Raw genomic sequence first — 20,662 nt, 5'->3', positions numbered from 1 at the left:
TGCCTGATGATGTCTCTGTTTTTATTTGGGCCAGTACTCCATGTAGATGTGCTTAATGCTGAGGAGGGTTTCACAGTGGCATATTTTCAGGTGTAAATCTTGCTTTATAACGGAAGCATTTGATATTGCTTGGCTTCATATAAAAATGCCATGACACTCACATCCCCATTTTAGTGTGCAATTTTGCACTAACAAGTGTGTTTACATGTGTTGGCTTGGGTTAGGAGTTGATTATGTAAAATTTTAAAATATTTATTTATTTATTGAGGTACAGTATGGAAAAGGTCTTTCCAACCCTTTGAGGTCACACTGCCCAGCAACACCCATTTAATCCTCACCTAATCACTGGCACAATTGCATTGAGCAATTAGCCTACCAACTGGTATATCTTTGGACTGTGGAAGGAAACCAGAGTACCCAGGAAAATCCCTCATGGTCACGGGGAGAATGTACAAACTCCTTACAGGCAGTGGCAGGAATTGAACCCCCGTCTCCGGGTACTGTAAAGCCTTGTGCTAGCCACTACATTACCATGCCATATACAGATTTATAACTTTTATTTTATTGGTACTCTCTAAGAATTGCTTTTGATATCCTTGATTTGAAGGAACATTTTTTTTAAGACAAAAAACAAAAACAAATAAAAACTTCAAATTTTCATTCACACAATGCAAAAATATGTTGTCTGGTACAATGTTTCCAAATGAAAAGCAGCTTTAAGGGGTATTTAGTTGTGGATAATGTTTGAGATGCTTATTTTAGGAGAAGGATAATTTTTAATAATGGGACTTCAACTTGTTCTGGGGCGCAGTGATCGTTTACACTTCCTGCCCATTTTTCTCTGAGTGAGGATAGGAGCCAAAGGCTATTTGAAGTAACAGTGAGAATAGGTTAACAAAACAGATTAGAAAATCCACCACTTACATTATTGTACCGGAGCTCTTTCTTGTGATCTGGATCCCAAAAGGATAATTAACAAAGTTAACCTCATAAAGGTTTGATACACCATTTCCAGGTGCTGGATTGGGAAAATGCAGTTGGATTGGAACTTCATACCTTTTTTCCTGAGGATCAAAAATCTGGGGGGAATAATAGGTTAGTTAATGATTTTGCTAAACATTTGCATTAATCAACTTTTTGTCTTGCTACATTTAGCGTAACCTGCTTCATCAGTTCAGGATGTAAAAGATCCAAGGCTATTGGGAAAAGTCATGACATTATTTCATTATAAAGGGAGAAAATGTGTAAAGTACACAGTAGCGTAGATAAGTTGGGAAAGAAAAAAAATGTTAATGTTTTATCAGTTGGGCTCTGCTGAGTACTTACTGCATTTTCTGCTATTATTTCAGATTTTCATCATCTGCAGTTTCTGAACTAACCACAGTTTCAAGTGAACCTACTTCCTTTGGTATGTAGAATCCTTAAAGGTGGAGTTAAGAAAGTGCAGAAAGACCTTGATGGGAGTTATATGCAGGACTCCAAACTGTAGCCAGGATGTGGGGTATAAATTATAATGGGAGATTTAAAAAGGCATGAAAAAAGGCAATGTTACAATAGTCATGGGGGATTTCAATATGCAGGTAGATTGGGAAAATCAGATTGGTGCTGAATTCTAAGGGCAGGAATTTGTAGTTTGCCTGCGAGATGGCTTTTTAGAGCAGCATATGGTTGAGCCCCCAGAGTAAAGGCTATTCTGTGTTGGGTATTGTTCAATGAATTAGATTTGATTACAGAGCTGAAAGTAAAGGATCATAATATGATAGAATTTACCATGCAGTTTGAAAAAGAAAAGATAAAATTTGATGTATCCTTTACCACGGAATAAAGGGAACTATAGAAAAGGAGGATGAACTGAATAAGTTTTCATTGCAAAAGATACAAAAATTCAAGTGTGTTAGGGTCAGAAGTGATTGTAGTCAGTATTACTAAGGAGAAGGTGCTTGGAAAGCTAAAAGGTCTGAAAGTAGATAAGTCAACTGGACCAGATGGGGTGCCCAGCCCAGGGTTCTGAAAGAGATAGCAGAAGAGATTGTGAAGGCACGAATAGTAATTTCTCAACAATCACTAGATTCTGGAATGGTCTGGAAGACTAGTAAATCAAAATGTCAATCCACTCTTTAGGAAGGGATGGTGGCAAAAGACAGGAAATTATCTGACAGTAATTGGCAAGATGTTAAAGTCCATCACAAAGAATGAGGTTTCAGCATACTTGGAGGGACATGATAAAGTAGGCCGAAGTCAGCATGGTTTCCCTAAGGGGAAATAATTACCCAACAAATCTGTTGGAATTTTTGGAGGAAGTAACAGTAAGATAACAAAGGATGTTGTTACTTGGATTTTCAGAAGGCCTTTATCAATGCACCATGCATAAGGCTGCTAAATAAGATAAGATTCAATAGTATTTCAGCATGGATACAAGATTGGCAGACTAAAAGAGTGGGAAGAAAGGGGGCCTTTTCTGGTTGACCGCTATTGTCTTGTGCTGCTCCACAGGGGAGACTTCAGTGATGGAATTGATGGCTCCGTGGCCAAGTTTTCAAACAATAAAAAAACTAGGGGGGTGGGCAGCTAGTGTTGATGAAACAAAGAACTTCAACAGATTGGGAGAACAGGAAAATAAGTGGCAGATGGAATATAGTGTAGTGAAGTATATGGCCTTGCACTTTGGCAGAAGGAGTAAAGGTATAGACTATTTTCTTCCACTTATTTTCAAGAAGTGCAAAAGGACTTACAGTCTTAGTGCAGGATCCCCTAAAAGTTAGCTTGCAAGTTGAGTTGGTAGGAAGGAAGGAAGAAGCAATGGTAACATTAATTTTCAAAGGACTTGAATATAAAAACAAGGGTGTCATGCTATGGTTTTTATAAGGTGGTGGTCAGACCATATTTGGAACATGTGAGGAGTTTTAAGTCCCATATCTAAGAAAGAATGTGCAGGCATTGGAGGGGGTCTAGAGGACGTTCACGACACTGGGATTGAGAAGGTTACTGTATGAGGAGGATTTGATGGCTCTTGGCCTTTGAACAGCTATAGGTCAACAAATGAAAGTATGGCCAGAATGGTGTCAAAGATGATTAGTAATGAAATAATCTGCTCAAATTAGAACTCAGTCAATAGTGGTCTTCTCACCTTATTGTCACTTTTGTTATTCAAAGTTGCAGGAATAATATAGCAATTGAAATAACCTTAATAAATTGCTATATTGCATTGCTATAATGTACCACTTAATTGATCCCAGCAATGCCCAATTTTTGTTTAATAATATACTTTCAAAACCCCTGGGGTTTTGTACAGCCATACGAATCTTACCTTGAAATTCAACATATTGTCATTCAAGAATGTGACTTGAACTTTGAGAGTTTCGATTGTTGGTGTTTGGCCTCTGTAACGCTCTGGATATTTTGTATTCCTGTGAATTTCAACACTCTTACCATTTGGTGTATGGCTAATCTCTTTGGATTCATTTATTATGTAGCCATAATCATTTGCATAGAAACACCAAGGCTCAGCTTGATTGACAGAAGCCTGCAAAAGAATAAAATTCAAATTTCATATGAAATAAATTGAAAGAAAACATATACTTTTGCTGTAGATGGTGTAGAGAACATTCATGAATCTAACTGCGTGCTTTTGTTTTACTCAACAATAACTTCAGTAATATTTGAAATATTAACTATTTTTGCAGGATTTATTATATGTTTCACACATTTTAGTTTATTGATAATTATTTTACTCATGAAAAACAATACTTAGTTTTACACATCGGCCAGTCTAAGGGCACACTGGCCCTGAATAGAATCATTTGGTGAAATTCCATTTCTCTATCCGTTGTTCAAACTCTTAAAAAAAACCTATCATGGGCATTGGAGTATTTTCATCCATCCCATTCAATTAAAGATCTACTGTAGATCATCAATCTTATTTTCATTTGTATTAGTCTAAAATCTTTACATAAAGGAAAGATAAAGTCATTGTATGAGTATTAAACATCTTGATTCTTTTCACACATGATGCTCCCCTATTACTTTCCCCAGGTCCCCTCTTCTTTTCCTTTTTCCTATGGTCCACTCTCCGCTCCTATGACATTATTTCTTCTCCAGCCCTTGACCTTTGCCACCCACCTGGGTCCATCTATCACCTTCCAGCTAGCCTCTTTTCCTACCCCCCAACTTTTTATTCTGGTATCTTCCCCCTTCCTTCTCAGTCTTGAGAAGTGTCTTGCTCCAGAACATTGATTGTTTATTATTTTCCATAGATGCTGCCGGACTTACTGAATTCCTCCAGCATTTTAACAGGAATTCTGCAGATACTGGAAATTCAAGCAACACACATCAAAGTTGCTGGTGAATGCAGCAGGCCAGGCAGCATCTCTAGGAAGAGGTACAGTCAACGTTTCAGGCCGAGACCCCTGACGAAGGGTCTCGGCCTGAAACGTTGACTGTACCTCTTCCTAGAGATGCTGCCTGGCCTGCTGCATTCACCAGCAACTTTGATGTGTATTCCTCCAGCATTTTGTGTGTGTTGTTTTGGATTTCCAGTATCTGCAGACTTTCTTGTGTTTGTGATGCTCTCCTTCCCTGCTTTCCTCAGTCTCTTATTCATGGGTGTATGGCAACACTAGTTATGTTACTGTAGTAGTATTCCATGGGTATAGACTAATGGTCCAAAGGCATGTGTACAAAATTCACCTTTGACGTAAAAAATTAAAATTTCTTCATTAAATTGCTATAAGTCTAAAAACGTAGTTTCATGGTTAATTTTAACCATTAGATTTCTATTTTAAAAATCCTCTCTGGTTCACCAGTTTGCACAGGAGAAGCAAACCTGCTATGTGATCTGGTCGAGGTATAACCTTGAGACCCAATCTATTGGGTATTTAATATTTCGGTAATAGTTGAGTAATATTGTAAACATATCATTTGATTAAGCATTCTTTGTTGTTTACATATTGTATGGCAGTTTATATGTAAAAGTATGTAAACGGCATAGGTCATTATGCCGCCAAGTCATGCGGGCACATATTGCTTAAAGGAAAACCAAAGTCAGACTCATATCTCAGACTCCTGTCCTTTCCTTTCAATTGGTTTAATTTTTTGGAGTTACCAAACATAATACAATCTGACACTAAAGTGCAGTAGGACCTCCAGTTGTGAAGAATGAACACTGACCTTGAGAGATGACACCTCTATCCTATGATAGAACTTTAAAGATACAAACTATATAACACCTTATTTTCTCCACATTGATGGTTACATTGGTTTTCCAACTGTTATTTCACAACTTTACTTTTTCTTTGCCAATGATTCCCTCAGAGCAGGCAATTCTTTAAACACTTCACAGAACTGCCACTAACTTATTTCCTTCCTTCTTACAAAAGCCTATTATACAGAGCTCCGTGCAGCTATGACAACAACAATAGAAAAACAGGTACAGTAATAAGGATAGGACTATTATTTGGCCAGGAGCAGATGTATTCACATGGTGCCCAACCTTCACAGAGTGTTTCAACCCTTAACCACTACACTCTCCAGCTGGCAGGTCAGCAGGGTTGGCTAGGTCACTGCCCATCTGCTCCTGACTTCCAGCTCAACTCCTCTCCCCTGCTTCATATCTGGCAAGATGCTTTTACTGCTTTCTCCCACATCCTGCGAGCTGCTTGGTTCTTGCTCTTTTCATCAAAGCCCAGCGCAGACAGCAACCTCCATGCCGACCTGCCCGGGAACCTTCTATTGCCGATCTGGAAGGGGAATAGCCACATCTGCCATCCTTTGTCCCTGCACTCCTGGGTTAAGGACTGGTACTTTAGGCTCTTCCTCTTGTGAGTCTCCTCGCATCCTTGCTCCCATGGTCCCATGGAAAACTCCGCCCACAGGATTTTCTTGTCTTCGGTGGATCACAGTATGACGCCTGATCGAAGTGTGGTTTGCACCACCTCCGGGAACTGCAGCTTCCTCCCCACATTGACCCTCATCTCCCATGATTTGGTAGTTTTCAACTAATTAGATTCAGGCCTCTTTGATCTGACTGGTGTCACTGTCCCCTTGATGAAAGTAACGGGCCTGTTTGCCTCTCTAACAGCTGGTCTCTTTTTACACCTCTCCCGCTCCAGTGCATCAGCAGGACCTTGTCGTGGCACCACCTATACCATCCTTGTGTTAAAGCTGTTTTGCATCCTGACAGTATGTGAGCCAGTGAACCCCACTGCCCAAAAAGCTTGCAGGTAGAGTCCTCTCTCAGCCCCCGTGTGTACAGCTGTGATGGTGTCAGGAGAGTGTCATACATGGACCGCAGGAGGAAAGAAATACTGAAGGGCTGCAGTCTCCAAAGCTCTGCCCAAGAGATCTTATGCTTGGGAAGATCCTAATTCATCCAGGTGCCCTGTGACCCTAACTCCATTGCTTTTGATGTCCGCCTTTCATCCTTGTGGTTGCGTACCTCTGCCTGGACCATGTCACACTTATCCCTCGCACTTGCTCTCCCCCACCACTGGAAGTGCGCAGAGCCGAGGCTCCGCCATCCCAGGCATGGTTTGCCGATGGTGTCTCTCAGTTGCAGGGATCTCGCTGCCTCATCTATGGCTGAGCTGGTGGCCAACTTTTTTTTTTAAATTTTATTTTTATTTGGATAAGGAGTTCACAATTATCATGTACTTTTTTCACACATATAACCTTTTCCATTTTTTTATATGTATAAAACTACAATTATTTATACATTCTTAAGTACACATTGAGATGATATAAAAGCAAAATAAACATTTAAATAGATAATTATGTACTGTGGTAAATCTAACCTATTAGGCTAAGTAATGAAATTAGTTGTTAAGAAAAATGGTAATAATAGTTTCCATACAACCCTTCTGGACCATTTCCACTGGTCCAAAATGTTGCATACAAGCCTATATACCAACCATTGTAGGTGTTTATATCCCAATTTGTTCGTGCTTGTTCCTGCCCGCAGACATAATTATCCAATCCCTATGTACTTATTTACTTAATTTTTTCATTTTTTTTAATCCCTTTCCCAAATCTTTCCCTTTACTTGTGTTAATTCTCTATTTTCCAAAAAAAAACAACAACAAACATTTAGACTAGGGGTGCTTACGTTAGCAATATTACTGTGTTGATGAGAAGAGCAATATAAATCATTAGGAGAGTCATCTAAAGTCTGCTCGCATTGGGGTTACATATTCAATCCATTTATTCCAGATTCGATAAAATGTTTCTTTTTGAGTTCTCAGGGAGTAGGTCAACTTTTCCATTTTAAATATTTCCAAGATAATAAAAATCCTGATCTTGTTGTGACTCCTGTTTGGTTTGTAGCTTGTCATCGGAGTCCCTCAATGTTAACACAGCTCTACACTTTGCTAACCTGAACTCCTCCACTACTGATGACAACAGCAGCTGTAGCTGGCCTGATCTTATGTAGAGCCCCACTGAAGAAAAACTTGGGGAATCCCCAGCCACCTCCATAGGTGCTTATTGACTTTTCTCATGAAGCCTCCTACTGAGGCCATGGGGAACTCGCATGCTGTGAAAAGCCAGAGCTGCCTTGGTAGAAGACCATGTTGGTACAACCATGTCTTAGATTTACCAGAGAGTCCGGTTTTGTCAATCTTCTTCAACCACTCTTCAGTCCACTTTACAGTGTTGGTGATGATAGCACTGTTCATCATTGCTGTATTAAACCACTTTCCAAGACACTTTACTGGGTTGTCCTGTAGGGATGGAATGACTTCTTCCTGTACTTGAAGACCGAAGTTGCTAATAACCTTGCCTCTTTGATCACCATGCATCTGTACTTCCTGGCCTTGAAGGGCATCCTAGCCCAGGTAGCTACGTTGTCCAGGATTTCCAATACCCATCTTGCTTGAACATGGGTTACAGTGGTTACTGTGATGTCATCCATGAACCCCCCGTATTGCAGGTTATCGGAAGCTGGGTTACATCAGCTGCTGCTGATATCAGGAGGTTCCTACCCATGACAAACAAGATGGGGGAGATGGTACAGCCCATTGGAATCCCTTTTTGGAGGTTTAGCCACCTGTTTGTAAAGTGCGCTGAACTGAAGCGAAGTTGAATCCTTCTAGGTAACTGATCATGACTCGCTTTACTGGTGAGATATGGTAATGGTCCAGACCAACCTCGATGAGGATGTGTGGAATTGACCCGTAGGCATTGGCTAGGTTTAACCAGATGACTGTTAGGTTGCCTTTCTTCTACTTGGCTGCGTGGATCAATTGGCTGATTACTGAGGTGTGTTCAAGGCACCCAAAAAAACCCAAGATTCCACCTTTCTGGATGGAAGTGTTGATATAGTGGTTCTCCATTAAGTAAGAGGTCAGCTTTCTCACAAGCACTGAGAAGAGTATCTTACACTCCGTGCTAAGGAGAGAGATTGTCCTACACTGGATGAATGTGGAGGTATCTTCTTCCTTAGGAACAAAGCATCCTTCTGCTATTTTCCAGCATGATGGGATAGAGCCTTAGGTCCAAATCTTCCTCATTATCTTCCACAACCTCCAGTGGAGTTTGGGTCACTAATTATATAGTAGTATATACAACTGGGTCCTGGGGCAGCAGATGACTTTGCTCTCTTGATGATCTCCTGTGGGTTCTGCCATGTTCAGTTCAGTTATTGGGATTCTTGGTTGGAGGACTTTCGGAGTCTGGTCCCTAATTCTACAGGGATCGCTATGTGATTCTCACAGAAATTCTACCTTCTTTGTCATCAGATGAACAGTTTTTGAATTGCTGTTCAGGTGCTTTATCTCGCTTCTCAGGTGGTGAATCTCCTTTCCCTCCTGTGAGGCTGCCAGGATGGTTTAAGATTCCTTTCTTCCCCATTGAGCTGAATCGCTCTTTAGCAAAGTTGAACACAATGGCTGAGGGAATCGTTTTTCCTGTAGTCAGGTCCTGTCAATGTAGCTTCCAAGATGCAATCCAGGTTGTCATCGAACTGCTTCCAAGATACATTGTATAATAATCTAGGCCATCTGATCCTCCCTTTCCTTGATGAATAAATAGATTCAAGATGTCAGAGGAGGCACTCACTTGGTCCCTTCTTTGGCACTGGGGCAGCTCAGGTGCAGGGAGATCTTCAGCTCTGTGGGGTGCTTCCTGGCTGGAGTTCTCCATTGTCTCATCAGATGTTGAGTCCATGCATTGCACTTGAGTTGCCTTCATTCCACAACTGAACCTTCTTTTGTCTATCTTCAACCCTTTGAGGTTTTTGCAGATTTTGCTGCAATGGCACTTTGCAATGAATGCCTTCCCAGTCAATGTTGATTGCTTGAGTCTTTTCATTATTGTGTTTCCAGTCCTGGCCATTGCCATTACATCTGATCTATTGAGTCTCTCATCCTTCCCCCTCTCGGGAGACTCTGGGGGTATGTGTATTTAGTTGAACCATATGGTACCCTCTTGCTACATACTAGGTTGCTAGCCTTGTGTTCCCATGCCAGTCTTTGTGGGGGTCAGATGTCTTTACAGCATCATTGACCTTTCTTGGTTGCCATCCAGGTTGCCATCCTGCAAGTCAGTGGCGAACCAGATGTCGCTTGCATCATACACCGGGGTGCTCTCTTCAGTTATCTGATGAGGTAACCACAGCCTTTAGGATAAGAGGAATCACACAAACCCAACAAAGCACCGGCAGGAATGTACTTACTATCATACACCATGAAGAGTGCTATTGTGTGTAATGATGCCATTCGAAAGAGTTAAAAGAGACTTGCATATTCTGGAACTGAGGTAAAATTAGCTCTCTGACTGCAACTCATGAAAGGGAGCAATTCCTCCCTGAACAAGGAACAATAATTCAGAAGAGTCATAGCCAACTAAATGAAATAAACATAGTACAGAGCCTCACCTAAACCATCATGCCAAACACTGCAAGTAAATCCTGCCTAATTTTTTATGATATAATCAAAAACAATGATGACTTTGCGAACATGATTAGTAATAGTGTGCAATTATCTGTTAAAGCATGATCTTAGTAGAACTATGAAAGCCATTCTTGCATTTTGCCTTTTACTTCGAATAAATCTTTGGTAAAAAAAAAGAATCACAATGTCATATAGCACAGAATCAGGCCTTTTGGCTCCATTCATTCCTGAACTAATCCCATTCACCTAAGTTTGTCCTATTATCCCTCCAAACCTCTATACTTATGAAACCTATCCAAATATCTTTTAAACATTGTAATTTTCCCCATCTATACCACCATTTCTAGCAGCTCATTCCATATATCCACCACCATCTATGTGAAAACTGTGCCTCTCTGTTCCCCATTAAATCACATTCCTCTCACCTCAAACTTATGCCCCCTAGTTGTAGTCTCCCTTATCCTGGTAAAAAGACTGTGATCATCCACTTTATCTGTAGCCCTCAGGATTTTATAAACCTCATCTCTTAGCTTTCTTCACTGCAGGGAAAACAGTGCCAGCCTATCCAGGTCTCTCCTCTTAGCTCAAGCCCCCAAGTTCTGGTAACAGCCTTTGTAGATCTTTTCTGTATTAAGGTAGAATCACTCTGCAACTATTTCCTTTGTTGCATTAAACATTCATCACTGAAGACACTGCAAAAATATCATTTGGTCCTTCACATATTACCCCAGTGATCTGCACAGTCAATGCAAACCTGACCTCTATATCTGAAGTTTGGGAGCCATGCTGTGCAGAACCATTGGGCAATTGTTCTATCAGAGGAGCCCTGAGTGCTCCTTGCAAAACATACATTCGTTGGATGTGTTTCTGTACAGGAAATCTTTGATTACTTTGGCAACAGCTAGTTAGTTAGAATCCACAAAATGATGTACATAAAGCATTAGATACAACTTGACAATTGTTTCCAAGTGCAGCCTGAAACCATGGAAGCAGTTTTCCTGGTAGATGGTGTGAAACCTTGACCTTTGAATTCTAGTTTTTTGGCTACAGAAATGCAACTGATAAGAAATTACTTTTAAGTTTCATTTTGAAAACTACAAGATGGAATTTCAAGAACATCAGAATCAGGTTTATTATCACCGGCATGTGATATGAAATTTGTTTACTTAGCAACAGCAGTTTAATTCAATGCATAATTTAGCAGAGAAAAATATAATAATAAATAAAATTTTAAACCAATATTAAATAAATAAATAAATTATAGTATACGTATATTGAATAGATTTTTTGAAAACATGCAAAAAACAGAAATACTGTACATTAAAAAAAGTGAGGTAGTGTCCAAGGGTTCAATGTTCATTTAGCAATTGGATGGTAGTGGGGAAGAAGCTGTTCCTAAATCGCTGAGTGTGCACCTTCAGGCTTCTGTATCTCCTACCTGATGGTAACAGTGAGAAAAGGGCATGCCCTGGGTGCTGCAGTTCCTTAATAATGGACGCTGCCTTTCTGAGACACCACTCCCTGAAGACATCCTGGGTACTGTGTAGGCTAATACCCAAGATGGAGCTGACTAGATTTACAACCTCCTGCAGCTTCTTTCAGTCCTGTGCAGTAGCTCCCCCACCCTCCCCATACCAGACAGTGATGCAGCCTGCCAGGATGTGCTCCATGGTACATCTGTTTAAGTTTTTGAGTGTATTTGTTGACATGCCAAATCTCTTCAAACTCCTAATGAAGTATAGTCGCTGTCTTGCCTTCTTTATAACTACATCAATATGTTGGGACTAGGTTAGATCCTCAGAGATCTTGACACTCAGGAACTTGAAACTGCTCACTCTCTCCACTTCTGATCTCTCAATGAGGATTGGTATGTGTTCCTTCATCTTACCTTTCCTGAAGTCCACAATCAACTCTTTCATCTTGCTGATATCGAGTGCCAAGTTGTTGCTGCAGCACCACTCCACTAGTTGGCATATCACTCTCCTCTACGCCCTCTCGTCACCACCTAAGACTCTTACCAACAATAGTTGTATTGTCAGCAAATTTATAGATGGTATTTGAGCTATGCCTAGGCACACAGTCATGTGTATATAGAGAATAGAGCAGTGGGCTAAGCACACACTCCTGAGGTGCCCCAGTGTTGATTATCAGCAAGGAGGAGATGTTATCACCAATCCACATAGAATGTGGTCTTCCGGTTAGGAAGTTGAGGATCCAATTGCAGAGGGAGGTACAGAGGCCCAGGTTCTTCAACTTCTCAATCAGGATTGTGGGAATGATGGTATTAAGTGCTGAGCTATAGTCGATGAACAGCATCCTGACATAGGTGTTTGTGTTGTCTAGGTGGTCTAAAGCCACGTGGAGAAACATTGAGATTGCATCTGCTGTTGACCTATTGTGGCGATAGGCAAATTGCAAAGGGTCCAGGTCCTTGTTGAGGCAGGAATTCAGTCTAGTCATGACCAACCTCTCAAATCATTTCATCACTGTCGGTGTGAGCGCTACTGGGAAAGCCATTAAGGCAACTCACATTATTCTTCTTAGGTACTGGTATAGTTGGTGCCTTTTTGAAGCAAGTGGGAACTCCCGCCTGTTGCAGTGAGAGGTTGAAAATGTCCTTGAATACTCCCACTAGTTGTTTGGCACAGGTTTTCAGAGCCTTACCTGGTACAATAACAGGCTCATGTTGCAAAGGTAGCAATACTTAAGCAAATATGTGTAATATCAAACAGCTTTCTCCTCCTCTCAAAATATGCATTTTCTTGAATTACTTACAGACCATATACAGCCTCGTTGAGAGCAGACAGATTCACTTGCATTTTCTTCTGGGTGACAGTTCACTCTTACAAACTTCGGAAGGGACCACTGCACTGAAAATGACTTTCCAAATGCACATTGCAAACCTGTAAACTGAGCAACCTATGGAAAGAAAAATATTTTCAGTTCAACATTTATTTAGGAGTCGATTATTACTGTCCTAGCTAGGATTTCAGTGTTAGTAGTTTTAATTATTGCTTTTCAAGCATTATCAAGATTATTTTTTGTTTCTTTAATAATATTTTGTTCTGAAATCTTCAGCGTAACTTTTCGGAGCATCTATTTTTATATGATTCTTGACAGGCTATTCAATATCCTTCCTCTTTTTAAAAAAAAAACTTTGCAAAAGCACCCACTCAGGTGACTGTAAGTCATGGAGGAAGATTTAGTCCATATTCTCCATTAGTAGCTTTACTAATAGTGGTTTGCACATTGTGAACTCTTGTCCAATATGATTAAGCTGTGCACAATAGTCTTAAATTAAATGGTTGTCTTGCTGAGAACAATTGATTGGTGAACTTGCAATCTACCTATCTATCTATATATATAGATAGAACTACCTTCTTTACCTCTGTACTATCACTAGTAATAGCCACAGTTCCAATATCCAATGCTTGTGTCATTGTTCTCATAAAATACTGCTGCAATCACTATATTCACATTATGTTGCTTTAAGGAAAACCCAGTGAGCAGATACTCCAGTTTAAACACAACAGATTCTTCAGATGCGGGAAATTCAGAGCAACACACACAAAATGCAGGAGGAACTCAGGAGGTCAGGCAGCTTCTATAGAAATGAACAAACAGTTGAAGTTTCAGGCTGAGACCCTTCATCAAGACTGGAAAGGAAGGAGGAAAGGTCAGAATAATAAGGTGGGCAGAGGGGAAGGAGTTTAATCTAGAAGCTGATAGGTGCTGACAGATGGCTGTGGGAGGGAGGAGTGAAGTAAGAAGCTGGGAGGTGATAGGTGGAAAATGGTAAAGGGCTGGAGAAGAAGGAATCTGACAGGAGAGGAGAGTACACCATGGGAAAAGGGGAAGGAGTGGCACCAGGCAGAGATGATAGAAGAGAAGAGGTAAAATGGGAGCGGCCAATGTGTGGAATAGAAAAAGGGGGAAGATGATGGGGAATAACTACCACGAGATGGAGAAATTGATATTCATGCCATCAGGTTGGAGGCTACCCAGACACAATATGAGGTGCTGCTCCTTCACCCTAGGAATGGTCTCATCATAGCTTTAGAGAAGGCCAATCTTCTCTAAAGACTGACATGTTGGAAGGGGAATGAGGAATGGAATTAAAATCGTTGGCCACCGGGAAATCCTGCTTTTTGCAGAGGAAGCAAAAGTGCTCAAGAAAGCAGTCCCCTAATCTATGCTTGGTCTCACCAGTACAGATGAAGCTGCATCGTGAGCACTGGATACAGTAGACGATCCCAACAGATTTACAGGTGAAGTGCTGCCTCACCTGGATGGACTGTTTGGGATCCTGAATGGAGGTGAGGGAGGAAGTGAATGAGCAGGGGCAGCACTTTTTCCACTCGTAGGAATAAGTACCAGGAGAGAAATTTGTTGGGGTGAGATGAATGAATGGGCAAGGGATTCACATACGGAGCAATCCCTGCAGAAAGTGGGGCAGATGTGTTTGGTCATAGGATCTTTTTGGAGATGTTAGTTGCAGAGAATGTTGTTTTGGATGTGGATGCTCATGGGGTGGTAAATGAAGACAACAGCAACTTTATCCCTGATAAGATGGTGGGAAGATGGCGTGAGGGCAGATGTTCAGGAAAAGAAGGAGGTGTAGGTGAGGGCAGCATCAATGGTGGAGGAAAGGAAACCCCATTCTTTGAAGAAGAAGAACATCTTTGAAAGCCTCATCCTAGGAACAGATGCAGTGGAGATGAAGAAGTCGAGAAAATGGAATAATATTTTTACAGGAGACAAGGTAGGGAGAGTTATAATCAAGGTAGCCATGGAGTCAGTAGGTATATGAAAGATATATGAAGACAGAGAGACCAAGACAGGGGAGGCAGGTATCAGAAATGGGCTAAGTGAATTTAAGGGCAGGGTAGAAGTTGGAGGGAAAGTTGACAAAATTGATGAGCTCAGAATGAGTACGTGAAGCAGCACCAATGCAGCCATCAATGTAGCACAGAAAGAGCTGGAAGACTTGGAACAACAACTGTGTTATGTAGCCAGTGAAAAAGCAGGCATAGCTGGGGCCCATGCAGGTTTCCATGGCTACACCTTATGTTTGGAGAAAGTGGGAGGAACCAAAAGAGAAATTGTTGAGATACTCCACCTTACTATTTTTCCTGACAAAATCTATGTAACAGAGGAAATCCAGGTTATGAGGACCAAAACAAATATCCTTAATTTTAACATTAATGTAATGATAAAGCCATTGTATATATTAGGAAAATGTATTCTTCACTGTCAAAATAGATTAATACATCCAAAAGATCAATTGCTGAAAGGCATGCATCAATTTTATAAAATAATATATTCAATATAATGATAGTTTATCTTGTTAATTAACTTCCAATTCATACTTTGTGGTTAGTGAAATCGGTCCTTGGTTGTGGGACATTCTGGTATTGTTCCATTGAAACTACACTGTTAAATATGTGTTCCTACCACTTAAGGCACAGTTCAGGAGAGATCTGCTTTGTCATTTAACCTTCTAGTTAGTTGTATATTAATAGGGATATCAGTCAAAATTGTAACAAAGGGGGAAACAGACACCAGCATTGAATTTTCAAAGGAGTTCTGCTAGTTGAGATGTTTAAGTACTGCAAATACATATCTCTGTAAATTTACCTAACTACATTTAAAATGTTAAAGTTAAGTGGGTGATTAAAGCAATGAAAACTGTAGTTAATCATTTATTGTGTTGAAGAAGTATAAAACATGGTGGCCGGAGAGTAAGATACTCTTGGGTTCCCCTGGACACTCTCTCCTAGAGCTTTGCTCCATTCATAGACTTTCACAGCCTACATGTGTCTCAGTGTTAGTCAGTCACAATAATCCTAAACCTTTATTGAACTAAAGAATGTAAGGAAATATTTTAGAGTGTGCAATACAATTATAGAACAAACTGCATCCCATGATTTCCTGTTAAAGCAGGCTATAATTTAGGAAATATATTGATTTTCTTTCAGAAAAATTCTAATTATTCTGTTGTTTCAATCACAATGTCCACAATAAAAATGATGTAAATTGAATCTTACTAACGGTAATTCAGTAAGGGTAACATTGATTTTATCACACCTTAAGTTGTATATTACAAGCATTACTTACACACACACTAACTTTGAAGCACTTAGAGTCACAGAGTTCTACATTACATAAATAAACCCTTCTGCCATCTAGTCCATGCTGAACTGTTATTCTGCCGGTCCCATTGACCCCCACCTGGATAACAGCACACCATACCACTCCCGTCCATGTACATATCCAAACTTCTCTTTATTCAAGCTTCATGTTGCAAATGAACCTGCATCCATTGCTTCTGCCAGCAGCTTATGCCACACTCTCACCACCCTCTGTGAAGAAGGTCCCCCTCAGAAGCCTGCTTGCATTAATTCTCTCCATACAACTCATAATTTTGTATACATCTACTAAATCTCCCTCATTCTCCTGCCCTGCAGGAATTAAAGTCCTAACCTATTCAACCTTCCCCTATCACTCAGGTCCTCAAATCCTAGTAACATCCTTGTAAGTCCTTGCAAATTTTTGCTATACTCTTTTAATGTTATTCATATTTTTCCTGCAGGTAGATCAGTAGATGACAGAAATGCACACAATACTCAAAACTGGTATCAACAACGTATTATACAACTTCAGCATAACATCTCAACTCCTGTACTCAGTACTCCGATTTATGAAAGCCAATGTTCCATAATTTCTCTTTATGAACGTATTTGTAAGGCCACTTTCAAGGAATTATGATCTGTATTCCCAAATCCCTTTCCACTGCACTCCTCAGTGCAGTACCATTCACTGTGTATGTCCTACCCCAAGTTGTCCTCCCAAAGTGCAACACCTCACACTTGTAAACATTAAATTCCATCGACAATTTTTCAACGTGTTTTTCTAGCTGGTCCAAATACCACTGCAAGCATTGATGACCTTCCTTGCGGTCCACTATGATCCCTATTTTGGTGTCAACCACAAATTTGCTGATCCAGTTTACCACATTATCATCTGGATTGTTGATATATATGACAAACAACAATGGACCTAACACCAATCCTTGCAGTGCACCATTAGTCACTGGCCTCCAGTCAGAGAGGCACCATTCTGCTACCACTCTCCGGCTTCTCCCGCTAAGCCAATATTGAATCCAAATTTCTGGTGTTACCATCATCCCCCAGAGGTTAGTTATTTTTACTTTGAATCTAACCTTGTGATGCTACAAGGTTTGAGGGCAGAGTTGTGCCTGCAATCAATGAACTTGCTCTGAAAATGATCCAATGGAACAACATTAAGTTGTCACCACCTATTACACCGAAGAAATACAGTAACTCGTGCTGAGTAACAAAAGCAAAATGAAAGATCAACCACTTTGTAATTATAAGGATGCTTGCATTACCTTAGTTTTTGGACTGTACTTTATATTTTCTGGTGCTAAAGTTGTGGTGGTATCATTCTGAGTGATATTGACTGATAATGGAAGAGCCTCCATGCCAAGAATTCTTATTTCTTCAAATTTAAGGTTGTTTGGATCAGTGTATCCAGTATTCCCTACTTTGACGTTCAGAGTATTCTAAAAGAAAACAAAGGATCTACTAAACACACAGTCATTTCCATCAATCTTTAACAGGATAGCAGTATAGTACCCAAGCAACCATCTCTCCTGGGTTGCTTTGTTCACCAAAAGAAGTAACCTTCTTTTTGTCTACTAAAACAGCAACCATTAAAAAAGCTCAATCAGAAAATTCCAATATCACTTTCAATCAGCTTTTTCTACATTAATGGCCCCATTTTTACTGTAATAGACTGTAGCATGTGAACAAAGGGGGCCAAATACTGTTATAAGGCACTGGATCTAATTGTGTCACTTTTAGCAACATTTGCTCTTGTGTTTTCACATTTTTTTGTCTGCTTGCTGATAACTGCATTGAGGGAAATAGGGCACCTGGAACAAATGCACTTAACAAGCAACAGTGCATCTTAACAAGAAAATATGACTAAACAAGGCGAGAACTGAAAAGGAATAGCAGAGTAGGTGAACTTATATTCAAAACAGAATCAGCAAAATAAATGAGGGCAAAAGAAAGATTGTATAATCAAAGATCGAATGGGAAACTGAAAAGTAGAATAAGATACTTCAGTTAAAAAATTTCAGCAGTACCTGAAGGAATTAGATTCCACACCAGTTCTTGTCAACTCCCTGTCCCGACAGGGTTGATTGTGCAAATGAGGGAAATATACTATTTAATAGCAAACTCCGGAGGTGAGTTTGCTATTAAATAGTATGTTTCCCTCATTGAACAAACTATTTTCACTGTACATTGCTACATGTGACAATAAGAAACAAACTTACTAGTTTACCAAATATTTATCAACAGTCAGATAATGAGATGACAGTTTTACAAAACTAAAGTTGGAGAACAAAGATAAAACAGTACGGGCCTTTCTGCCCATGGTATTGTGCTGACCTTTTAACCGGCTCCAAGATCAACATAATGCCTCCTTTCCAAGCAGTCCTCTATTTTTCTTTCAAATCTGTGTCTACTTAAGAGTCACTGAAATGTGTCCCTATTGTATCTGCCTTTTCCTCCACTCCTGGCAACACATTCTACACACCAACCAGTCTCTTGTTATTAAAAAAAACCTACCTCTGAAAATTATGCTCTCTCATACTAACGATTTCCACCCTGGCTGTCCATTCTATCAACCCCGCTTATCGCCTTATATACTTTTCTATTCTCATTGAGGTGACTTGATGGAAGCGCCTAAGAGAATTGCCGAGCCATTTGTCTTTAAGCGTCACTATTACTTTATGTATTGTTGTTTAGTCCCTTTCAGTCATTTCAGTGAAATTAGGGAAAAATGGTCAAGTACCACAATGGCAGACTGTGAGCTGGTCTCATGGATCCAGTAAATCCCAATCATTTATTATTTAAATCGCTATCCTGCACAATTGGAGCTTTATTTGGAGAGCTTATTGAAGGGGGCAAATACTTCAGAATTGAAGCAGTTAGCAATCTCTCAGAATGGTGTGCTGCATTTTAATGATAACTGACCTGTATGTGCTGATAAAAGTGGCCAGTTTTTCAATCATATGCAGGAAAAAGTTGCTAGATCTGATTCACAGGATAAATGACGTAACATGAACCAACAGTAGTAAGAATGTGGCCTACAAATTACAACTGGAGATAGAGAATGCATGCCAAGAGGGCAATGTTACAATAGTCATGGAGAATTTCATGTAGGTGGATTGGGAAAACCAGGTTAGTGCTGGATTCCAGGAGGGGGAATTTCTAGTGTGTCTATGAGCTAACTTTTTAGAGCAGCTAAGCCCACGAGGGAATCCGTTATTCTGGATTCGGTGCTGTGCAATGAACCAGAATTGGTTAGAGAACTTAAGGTAAAACAGCCCTTAGGGGAAGGTGATTATAATATGATAGAATTCACCCTGAAATTTGAGGAAAAGATAAAGTCAGATGTACCAGTATTATAGTGGAGTAAAGGGAATTACAGACGCATGAAAGAGGAGTTGGCCAGAATTGATAGGAAAAGAACACTGGCAGGGATGACAGCAAAGCAGCAATGGTTGAAATTTCTGGAAGCAATTTAGAAGGCAGAGGATATATACATCTCAAATAGGAAGAAGTATCCTTAAGGAAAGATGGCACAGCCATCTAACACGAAAAGTCAAAGCCAACATAAAAATGAAAGAGAGGTCATATAATAAAGCAAAAATTAGTGGGAAGTTAGAGGATTGGGAACATTTTAAAAACAAACAGAAGGGAAATAAGAAAGTCATTAAGAAGGTAAAGATGGAATAGGAAAGTAAGCTAGCTAATAAAATTAAAGAGGATACCAAAAGTTTCTTCAGATACATAAAGTATAAAAGAGAAGCGAGAGAGGATATCAGACCTCTGGAAAATGATAGTGGATGAATTGAGTAGGTATCTTGCATCAGTCTTCACTGTGGAAGACACTGGCAGTATGTGGAATTTTCAGGTGTCAGGGGTCATGAAGTGTGTGAAGTTACCATAAAAACAGAGAAGGTTCTTGGGAAACTATGAAACTAGCTAAGTCAACTGTACCAGATGGTGAACAGCCAGGGTTCTGAAAGAGGTGGCTGAAGAGATCGTGGAGGCATTAGTAATGATCTTTCAAGAATCACTAGATCCTGGAATGGTTCCAGAAGACTGGAAAATTGTAAATGACACTCCATTCTTCATGTCACTTCACTCTTGCATTCGCTTAACATTGACATTACATTCCCATCACTGGCAGACATCCAGCAAATATTGCACCAAGAAGCCCCAGCAAAGCTGACATTCTTGGGCTCATCACAGTGGATGAAGTTACCCTTTTTGCAAGAAGGGAAAGTGTTATTATAACTGATTAAGCATCACAGTCTCAGTCATCAAGATAAAAAGAATTCTTTAGGAAATTACCTGACTACTTTTATCTGTACCCTTAAATACTTCCAGATTGTAAGTATTTAATAGACCATTGAAAAGCAAAGAAAAAAATTATGTAAGTTCCTTTCAGGTAATAAAGAGAGTTTTGCATGCATTATGAAGTGATAAAGATAGGAATTTTTAAGTATCTTCAAACAATGACTCTGAACAAAGAACTCACAATGCATTCAAAGGCTCTTTCCTTCTTTGTATGCTCTGTGTCTAGTTAAGATGTTCAATTATTTGTGTAGTAGAAAAATATTATCTTAAGCTTATAAACATAGTTGTGTAGGACAATAATAGTTGGAGTTTCACAAACCA

General features: G+C 39.9%; 1 protein-coding gene across 4 annotated transcripts in view; it reads right to left on the bottom strand.

The window, feature by feature from the left end:
- Nucleotides 1-20,662, bottom strand: part of si (sucrase-isomaltase) — a 181,395-nt gene that overhangs the window by 86,687 nt on the left and 74,046 nt on the right. For all 4 annotated transcript variants that reach the window (XR_010017658.1, XM_063045838.1, XM_063045836.1 and 1 more), the window contains exons 24-27: nt 17,293-17,466; nt 12,657-12,800; nt 3,308-3,523; nt 925-1,079 (exon numbers count right to left, since the gene is read on the bottom strand). Coding sequence is in view for 3 of the 4 variants with exons in the window: in XM_063045838.1 (XP_062901908.1) it covers nt 925-1,079; nt 3,308-3,523; nt 12,657-12,800; nt 17,293-17,466 (689 nt within the window). In the remaining variant the exon portion in view is untranslated. The remainder of the gene's footprint in view (nt 1-924; nt 1,080-3,307; nt 3,524-12,656; nt 12,801-17,292; nt 17,467-20,662) is intronic.

Source organism: Mobula hypostoma, chromosome 4, assembly GCF_963921235.1.
Source record: "Mobula hypostoma chromosome 4, sMobHyp1.1, whole genome shotgun sequence".
NCBI lineage: Eukaryota > Metazoa > Chordata > Chondrichthyes > Myliobatiformes > Myliobatidae > Mobula > Mobula hypostoma.
This window is presented reverse-complemented; position numbering and strand designations above follow the sequence as displayed.